Source organism: Gadus chalcogrammus, chromosome 22 (genome assembly GCF_026213295.1).
Source record: "Gadus chalcogrammus isolate NIFS_2021 chromosome 22, NIFS_Gcha_1.0, whole genome shotgun sequence".
NCBI lineage: Eukaryota > Metazoa > Chordata > Actinopteri > Gadiformes > Gadidae > Gadus > Gadus chalcogrammus.
This window is the reverse complement of record NC_079433.1, coordinates 19,408,288-19,418,287: the sequence shown is the minus strand read 5'-3', so window position 1 is coordinate 19,418,287 and position 10,000 is coordinate 19,408,288. Positions and strand designations below refer to the sequence as shown.

The 10,000-nt window shown below is 46.8% G+C and overlaps 1 protein-coding gene across 2 annotated transcripts in view; it reads right to left on the bottom strand.

Moving 5' to 3' along the window:
- Nucleotides 1-10,000, bottom strand: part of cpne4b (copine IVb) — a 30,721-nt gene that overhangs the window by 17,627 nt on the left and 3,094 nt on the right. For both annotated transcript variants that reach the window (XM_056583315.1, XM_056583316.1), the window contains exons 2-7: nucleotides 8,212-8,463; nucleotides 6,174-6,353; nucleotides 3,792-3,863; nucleotides 2,833-2,907; nucleotides 1,136-1,219; nucleotides 444-533 (exon numbers count right to left, since the gene is read on the bottom strand). In XM_056583315.1, coding sequence (XP_056439290.1) covers nucleotides 444-533; nucleotides 1,136-1,219; nucleotides 2,833-2,907; nucleotides 3,792-3,863; nucleotides 6,174-6,353; nucleotides 8,212-8,382 — 672 coding nt within the window. In that variant the 5' untranslated portion in view covers nucleotides 8,383-8,463. The remainder of the gene's footprint in view (nucleotides 1-443; nucleotides 534-1,135; nucleotides 1,220-2,832; nucleotides 2,908-3,791; nucleotides 3,864-6,173; nucleotides 6,354-8,211; nucleotides 8,464-10,000) is intronic.

Below are 10,000 nucleotides of genomic sequence, written 5' to 3'. Positions count from 1 at the left end.
GCAGGTACGAGCTGCCACAGCCCCTGAAGCTGGCGCTAGAGGCCATACTTGTCCAGGCGTTCAAGCGAGTGAGATGGAAATGTTATTAATTTGTTCTTAACATGCACCGTATGTTACTGAAAGACATGTTTTAAACAAAAGAGACATTGAACTTTAAAGTCTATTATGTATATTATTCATTGAATCACTCATATGCCATAATTTACTTTAAATAAATTATTTTGAAATACTTTCTCGGAAAAATGTAAGTATGCGATTAATTTAGATTAATTAATCACAGAGCCTGTGATCAATTAGATAGACAGCCCTAATTAACACACATTGACTGCCTCCTCGGCTGGATTTTGCACATGCAATAACTGTTGAAAAACTGGTTTGGTATTTTTCATGCCATGGTCATCAGGTAAAAGTGTTGCTGTGTGAGCTTGCTTGGAGAAGCTTACCTTCAATTCTCTGTCCTCATCGCCGCTGCACAATGTGTTCAGGGACACTTTGAAAGACTTCCACACCGGACTCAGATTGTTCATCACTGTCTGCATTCCCACAGGCACACACACACACACACACACACACACACACACACACACACACACACACACACACACACACACACACACACACACACACACACACACACACACACACACACACACACACACACACACCACACACACACACTTAAACAACTTTATTTAACAACAGGCATATGCAAAGAAGGAGGTAGGTCAAATGTATGTGTGTGAGTGTGTCTGTGAGCTCTTTTAAAGAAGATGACTCAGACCTCCAGTGGAATCATCCCAGACTCGGGCGATGAGAGTGAAACCATCGGAACCGTTCCCCCAGCTGCACTAAAACCTCCCATACCTATATCGTTTGACGAATACACTGTTTATGTTCCCATTCTTCTGCCACTAGAGACAATTTTGCCTGCGCCAAAATGTAAATTAGCACTTTATTCTTTGTGACAACATTGATAACGTATGTGTAACAAACCTTCATGGAGATTCACCAGCTTTTTCTCCTCAATCTCCTAAAACCTCAGTACTGACCCAAATTACATTGATTCAAAAAGGCAGACAGGCTATTGCTGACGTTAAATGCCTGTTTTCGTGTGTTTGTGGGTTGTCCTAAATACCTCTGTTCGGTGTACAAGCGAACCAGTCCCGTCATCGTTTATTCTGAAGATCTCCAGAAAGGGGTCCGATTTGCTGAAGAAATCCTTGAGAGGAAACAACACACAAACACACAAGCCCACAAAAACACACACACACACACACACACACACACACACACACACACACACACACACACACACACACACACACACACACACACACACACACACACACACACACACACACACACATAAGAAACTGAAACCAGATCGGTTGGCTTTATTCAGCGTAAATCCTTCAAAAAGTAAAGAATAGCAGAATTGTTGACTCCGTTCCCTTCCTTGTTTCCCCCAGTCCTCCTCTGCCCTCCCTCCTGTCTCTCCTCCTCTGCCCCCCCTCCTGTCTCTCCTCTGCCCCCCCTCCTGTCTCTCCTCTTAAGTTCCGCCCTCCTGTTTCTCCACCTAAGTCCCGCCCTCCTGTCTCTCCTCCTCTGCCCTCCCTCCTGTCTCTCCTCCTAAGTCCCGCCCTCCTGTCTCTCCTCCTCTGCCCTCCCTCCTGTCCCTCCTCCTTGGCCCCACCCTCCTGTCTCTCCTCCTAAACCCCGCCCTCCTGTCTCTCCTCCTAAGCCCCGCCCTCCTGTCGCTCCTCCTAAACCCCGCCCTCCTGTCTCTCCCTCCTAAGCCCCGCCCTCCTGTCGCTCCTCCTTGTTCCCGCCCTCCTGTCTCTCCTCCTAAGCCCCGCCCTCCTGTCGCTCCTCCTAAACCCCGCCCTCCTGTCTCTCCTCCTAAGCCCCGCCCTCCTGTCGCTCCTCCTTGTTCCCCGCCCTCCTGTCTCTCCTCCTAAGCCCCGCCCTCCTGTCGCTCCTCCTTGTTCCCGCCCTCCTGTCTCTCCTCCTAAGCCCCGCCCTCCTGTCGCTCCTCCTTGTTCCCGCCCTCCTGTCTCTCCTCCTAAGCCCCGCCCTCCTGTCGCTCCTCCTTGTTCCCGCCCTCCTGTCTCTCCTCCTAAGCCTCACCCTCCTGTCGCTCCTCCTTGGCCCTGCCCTCCTCCAATGGGTTTGGATTATTCATCTGGGTCTCTCAGGGTGTGTGTTGGAAAAGGTACTTTAGGTTTACGGCTGAGTTGGTCTGCGGACGAGTGTGTTACCGTGTTACTGTGTGTTACTGTTTCAGCACTTATTCTTTCTTCTTGTGTGTGTGTGTGTGTGTGTGTGTGTGTGTGTGTGTGTGTGTGTGTGTGTGTGTGTGTGTGTGTGTGTGTGTGTGTGTGTGTGTGTGTGTGTGTGTGTGTTTGTGTGTGGCTGTGTGTGTGTTTGCATGTGTATGTAGGAGGGAGATGGGGTGAGGTGCAATTTATTCACCAACCAATCCCAGAATGACCCCCCTAATACTTGACTTAACGCTGTGTGTGTGTGTGTGTGTGTGTGTGTGTGTGTGTGTGTGTGAGTGTGTGTCTCTGTGTTTGTGTACGTGTGTTAGTCTGTGCGTGTGTGGTCAAATATGTTAGCGTTATCAGAGTGCTCGGTCTCCTAATCCGGTATTCCACACCAGCCATCGCCTTTTTTTTGCCCACTAACTCACGCCCACTCAGAGCCATACCAACACAAATACCCACCCACCAAACCCAAAAGATACCCTCCCATCCCCCCCCCCCCACCCCCGCACACACAAACAGCGATACATGTATACACCCCCCACCCACCAGACACACGAACACAAACCTTGTCATCTAGCTTACGAGCACTGAAGGAGAGTTCGACATAATCATCATTACCAGACAGCTCCTCTGCTGTCACCTGGAGAGATGAGAGGGGGGAGCGATGAGAGGGGAGAGAGGGAGAGGGAAACCAGAGTGACACAAGATAGAGATGTTAATGAGAAAAACAACATGTCCAACAGCTAACATCCTCAGCCTTGTTATCTCTCCTCAGTGAAAACGCTGGTTATGGTGTGTGTGTGTGTGTGTGTGTGTGTGTGTGTGTGTGTGTGTGTGTGTGTGTGTGTGTGTGTGTGTGTGTGTGTGTGTGTGTTTGATCGTGTGTGTGCGCTTATGTAATAACGATATCCGCAATAAAAGGTAGCGATTTGTAAAACACCTGTTAGTGTTTAAATGAGCCTCTAAGGGGCCAAAATTACTGTCAAGCATCTATCCACAGTTTGATCTGTTTGTCCTCTGTTTCAGCACTTATTCTTTCTTCTTGTGTGTGTGTGTGTGTGTGTGTGTGTGTGTGTGTGTGTGTGTGTGTGTGTGTGTGTGTGTGTGTGTGTGTGTGTGTGTGTGTGTGTGTGTGTGTGTGTGTTTGTGTGTGTGTGTGTGTGTCTGTGTGTGTGTGTGTGTGTGTGTGTGTGTGTGTGTGTGTGTGTGTGTGTGTGTGTGTGTGTGTGTGTGTGCGTGCGTGTGTGTGTGTGTGTGTGTGTGTGTGTGTATGTGTGTGTTTGTTCATGTGTGTCTGAGAGTGTTTGTTTGGTTGTGTGGTGTGTGTTTGTGCGTTTGTGAGTGTGTTTGTGTGCGTGTGTGTGTTTGTGTGCGTGTGTGTGTTTGTGTGTGTGTGCATGTGTTTGTGTATGTGCGTGTGTGTGTCTGAGAGTGTTTGTGTGGTTGCATTGTGTGTGTTTGTGCGTGTGTGTGTGTTTGTGTGTGTGTGTCTGTGTGTGTGTGCGCAGCCTGTAATTTTCCTACCGTTATGGAGGACTTTCCAGCCGTGTTTCCCTGCTTAAGCAAGGCTTTGGTCAGTTTCCTTTGGGAGACAATCTAACACACAGACACACACACACACACACACACACACACACACACACACACACACACACACACACACACACACACACACACACACACACACACACACACACACACACACACACACGCAAAATGATCTAGATCTAGGAATAAGCTGATGTACTGTCAGCACTGGCAGAAAATCAGCAGTAGTATATTTATTCTTTCCCCCACAATCTCTCTCTCTCTCTCTCTCTCTCTCTCTCTCTCTCTCTCTCTCTCTCTCTCTCTCTCTCTCTCTCTGTTGCTCTGGGTCTTAGCAAAATGGGTCATGGATTCTGCATGTCTTTATAAAGCCCCACCCCTCCTTCTTTTTGTACTTCCACTATGATTTTTGTGAAATTGTATTGGAGTGATACCTATAGCATTGTATTTTACTAATCTTTTATACCTTGCTACTGCAGCACATCCCTGTTGCTAGCTCTTCTCCTGTCAATCAAATACTTGAGTTTCAGTACAGCAAGGAGATAAGGGAGGGGAGGACTGCCAGGCGTATAAAACGATCCCAGAGCAGAGTGGTTCCAGGACATCGGAGAGAGCTAAGATACAGGTCTGCATTACTCAGCTTGGTTAAAATAAAGGAGGGAACTGTTTACTTCAATAATAACTAGATCTCCCTTGGGATCAGCCATCATTTCATCCTACATTCATACACATAGAACAGTGTTTTTGTCTGTTCTATTTGAGATTAATGAAAAATATTATATTTAAACAGGCCCTTGTGTAACACCTGTCCCACCTTAGTCATATGTGTTTTGACCTGATTAGAGCGGATTTTTGAAAGATGCATCCTCGGGTGAAGTGTGCAGACTCATTTCCCCCCGTGGAGGTCAATGAGGTGTTAAGTAAGTGAATTAAGTCAAGTGTCACAAAGTCCTGCTGTCGTAACCTAAAATCTGACCTCCTCGAAACGAAACACATTCCCATCAATAATCTAATTTCATAGCCGCTGAAATAGCCTTTGAAGAGTCTACAGATTGCAGACGTCTCGCTCTCTCCCACTCTCTCTCTCTCTCTCTCTCTCTCTCTCTCTCTCTCTCTCTCTCTCTCTCTCTCTCTCTCTCTCTCTCTCTCTCTCTCTCTCTCTCTCTCTCTCTCTCTCTCATGTATTTCTCTCTATCTCTCTCTCTCTCTCTCTCTCTCTCTCACTCTCTCACTCTCTCTCTTTCTCTCTCTCTCTCGACTATCTGCTCAACTCTTTCGGCAATTCCTCTTCAGTGTTAATTAAAGGTGCCTCTTCTTGTCTCTTACTTGTACACTCTACCGGCGTGATCTTATTAATATTTTGCCGCCTCCTTGTGTTTCCTTGGGTATTATTCATAACGTTAATGACCCCATTATAACATATTAATGACTACTTGGCGCAAAACAGAGAAGATTTGAAACGGGTATTCTGCCATTGAATGAGCATACGCAATTCCTATTTACTTTCAAGTCGTTTAGGCAGGCCCTTTATCCATCGCACCTTACAGTGAATTCAGATAGCGGTCATTAATTTCCTCTGCTTTAAGAGCATGTATCGGATAAGTTCAGCGAGATAGGCTTGAGATAGGCTGCAGACTTTGGGGATGGAACTCATTACCTTTTGGTCTTCAGACAGACAGCCTCCCCATAACGCTGTCCTGCCCCAGATATTTTCCAAATCCACATTAAATTCATTACTTTCTGTTTCATTCAGCACTTTAAGTAATGCTCATGGGTACGCAGGAGGCAGAGAGAAGACATTTCATTACGATTCTCTGCACAGCTTCCACTCTGTCTCTTTTATCTTCAGCTTATGCTGATTATTTCAATAGACCTCACAATTCTTATGACTCGAGACACATAATAACTTATTACTTATGGACGGGTGTAATGCAGTATCTGATTCCAAGGTTCAATGGGGCATGTTTAGAAATCCCAAAAGTTGGACTTATCCAGCCACAGAATTAATTGTCATGCATAAACGTTGTACAGACCAGACTCTACATAAACAGTGATGAACAACGACCTTGTGTTTGTCCTCTTCATAGCTCTTCAAATACTCCCACAAGTAATAACAACCGACAGAACAACAATTAGCATTCAGGGGAGGTGAGATATGGATCCGTTTAATGGACCATAAAACTGTTTACTGGTCATAAGATGGACTAGCTTAGAAAATTGCTTGTACACCCGGCTCGCTACTGGACGATTAGTGATTCTCTCCTCGTGACAGGGTATTACGAGGCCACTTCTGTGTTTTACAGTCTAGTGATATTCTTTATTATTGGACCTATGCTATAGAAAGGGAGGGGTACTGACCTGTCCTAAAGTGCACTCCATGGCCCCCAGGAAGTCAGCGTCACGGAGTCCGTTGTGGCCGGAGCTGATGTCGAGGAGCTCAAAGCGGAGCCTTTGGACTTCTTCAAAATAGAAATCCACCAGGAAGACTTTGGAGAAGACTGGGTTAATGCTGCTGCGGATCACCTCTGTGCGGTCCACCTTTGAACACACACACACACACACACACACACACACACACACACACACACACACACACACACACACACACACACACACACACACACACACACACACACACACACACACACATACAAACCTCATTACATTTCACGTGGCATGCGTGTGTACGATGCAGCCACAGCAGCAGCAGCAGCACCACACTCCTCTAGATGCAGATAATCTGTTGTCTTGTTAGTTTTGACAAGATGCAGATGAAGTCATTGCCCGGAAGACAAAAAAACTTTTCTTTCATTATGCTTCAAATGCTGTACACAAATGTAGGTACCAATTTAAAAGACGTTATTGTGAATGGAATGTTGTCGAGAGTGGCATGGATCGATCTTGGGGAATTTTGTTGAGTTCCTTATAAACTGGAAGCCAGTCGATAACCCTGAGGCATATAGCCACAAACTGAAAATCACACACACAAACTGATGTCACACAAGGAGAATGCACTGAATATTGCCAAACTAGCTTTTATGGGGGTCTCCGAGGAGCATATAAAGTGAACTACATTCTGTAAACACGATTTCAGCCCCTGTGGAGATTGCATATGTGAATGTGTGAGAGTAATGTGCATCATTCATAGAGCATGGCTGTTATGGCTTTGTGTGTGTGTTGTGTGTGTGTGTGTCTGTTTGTGTGCTTGTGTGTCCAATATATAGGCGTGTGTATGATTCCGTTTGTGTGTGTATATGTGTGTGTGCGTATGTGTTTCTGTGTTTTTCTGTCTATATATAGGCGTGTGTGTGATTGTGTGTGTGTTTGTGTGTGTGTGGGTTTGTGTGTTTGTGTGTGCGTGCTTGTGCTTACATATAGGCGGGTCCATTGTGTGGGCATGGGTATATTCCCTCCGTGTTTAAGCTAGATATTCATGAGGCAGATAATGCAGTCGGATTCACCTAAATTTCCCCAGAGGTAAAGAAATAAAAGAATTGGAGAAGGTAAAGTAGGGCTACTCCCCACTCCCAATCCGATAGACCCCGCGCCTTATTGCTCCTATCTCTCACGGTGCCTACTAGACATCGGCAGCTTGGGGTTGGAGCAGGAACGTCCGTTCCAACGTCAGCAGTGAGTGCTGCAGTGCCATCATCAACATCTCCGCAATGCTGCTGCTTTTCAATAATCAATGCTGGCCCGGATTACGTTTCAGGGGAATTTTGCATCCAGAACCCTGCCTCCGCTCAATATAAGGAGATTATTGGGGCGCTTCGAGGCTCTGCTCATTCCAGTGGGTTACTCCAACTGCATTCTCTTAGGTCAAAACAAATCTCTTTTTTTGGCCCACATCTCGTCTTTCTCTGAAATTGCGTTTTGCCGTTCAAACGGCCAACACGGCCTGGGGAATAAAGTGAAGCTTTGAAGACGCCAGTGTGTGTGTTGTTGTGTGCTGCTGACGGTCCACGGTTCGCAGCCTAGCGCAGGGGCACCGCTTCACAGAGGTAATTTAGAAAACCGAAAATGGACTGCAAGCACAGGTGGAAACAGAGGTGGAGCGAGCCCCCCCCCCCAGGTACGATCGATGCTCCTCGTCAAATTAAATCCATTATGTGGTCCTTCGAGGCGCTTGAGTTATACGTTTATATGCTATGAACAAGTGTATCCACGGCTACGGCGAAACCCCCCTGCTCAGCATCCCTGCACCCGATGGGGGGGAAAGGGATGCTGAGCAGGGGGAGTTTGGGGGGTTTGGACGCTTGCTGTGCCAGTCATCATTACATGCCATCCGAGATGAACGAACTGCACCAACCCCTTCCCTTCTAACCTCACCCTCGAGCCCCACCGCCCCCATCCCCGCCCCCACCGACCCCAACGCCCCAACCTGGCCCGCCATTACCTCAAACCACTGGCCGTGAGACTGCATCTTCAGCACCACGCAGGGGTCGGGCTTGGAGAGGGCGTCGCGGTCGGAGATGCCGCGGGACGCCACGCGCAGCTCCACCTTGGCCAGACACGGGGAGCTGATGAAGCCCAGCGTGGCCTCGGCCGACTCGTAGATGTTGCTCATGGCTGCACACTTCCAACACACGCTCCCGGCGCACGCTCCCAGCACTCAAGAAGCTCTCTCTCTCTCTCTCTCTCTCACGCACTGCAGAGAGATAGAGAGACCCAGAGAGAGACCCAGAGAGAGGGAGACAAGGAGCAAGGGAATGAGTTATAGTTTCATCTATGAGATGCATGCATCGAATAGATCGATGAAGGATGGTTGGATAGGAAGATAGACAGATAGATGGATAGATGAATCAAAAATAGATGGACAGATAGATGGATTTATATAAATATACTGTTTATAGATAGGGCAAAAGATAGATGGATATATATAATGATGGATGGATAGATATATAGATTACATAGAGTGATACATAGATGGACGGATATAGATGGATAGGAAGAATAATAGATAGAGTAGTACATAGATGGAGCGAGAGATAGATTGAGCAATTCCTAGACAGACAGATAGTTTGCTTGATAGATAGAGAAATGAATAGATAGCAAATAGATAGACAAATAGATGGATCTATATGCATTTGTTTTAAGCAAGCAATTTGTGTGTGTGTTTGTGTGTGTGTGTGTATATGTGTGTGTGTATGTGTGTGTCTGTGTGCGTGCGTGCGTGCATGTGTGCGTGCGTGCGTGTGTGTGTGTGTGTGTGTGTGTGGTTCTGACTGGGTCTTGCTATCCAGTGCTGCAGTTCATCTGAACTGTGCTGTTTGTTCTGAGAGGAGCAGATGTGGCTGCGGTGGCCCTGACTAAGCAGTCAGCGAGAGCAAGCACACAACTCAAGGTCAGAGCGGCCCGCAATCCACAAGCTCTTCACACACACTTCCACACCAGGACACGCGCAAACACAGACACACAAACATAAACAAACACACACACCAGAAAAAAACAAAGAGATGCCAACACTCACCAACTCACATTGAAATTTGATTGCAAACACATGTGTTTACAATCAAATACACATGGACAACCACACACAACACACACACAGCATCAGATTCTGCTGAGTAACCAGAACACCACGTATCCTTATCTCAGGTTTCTGGAGTGTATTTGTGTGTGACACAGTGGCAAAATCAGTGAGGAGGGAGGAATCCACCTAAGACATCCCCAGTACAGCACGCTCTCTATTCCATCGCTCAGAAGCATGACTCCATATGTTCTCGTTATTTTATAAACAGCTCCTTCAGAGGAGCTGCTATGGTGAACAGACGACGGTTGGCCCTGAAGTGATTTCTATATCACACTAAACCCTTTACTTTTGAAAAACTGCTCAGACACAGGAGAGTTTACGGTCTGTTTAGTTATCAGACGTGATACCCCTGATATGTGCAATCGGTCGCCCATCACGCCTCACCCCTGCCTGCTCCAACATGACTCAATGTATCTCTGCTCTCTGTCAGTCACTAGCTAGATGAAAGCCTTTTGCTTAAATGCTGGATAGTATTCGGATTAGTTTATAGATTAACATGTCACAAAAACAAAAAAGCAGAAAACCAGCTATAATTGAGCGTCCATGGCCATGACAAGCCAAGCTCTCTCTCATTAAGGTCAGTTCTTAAAAGAGCTATTTTCTCAGTATATCCTGAAAGGCGTCTAGCCAAGCCTTTAAATCAAGATAGTCC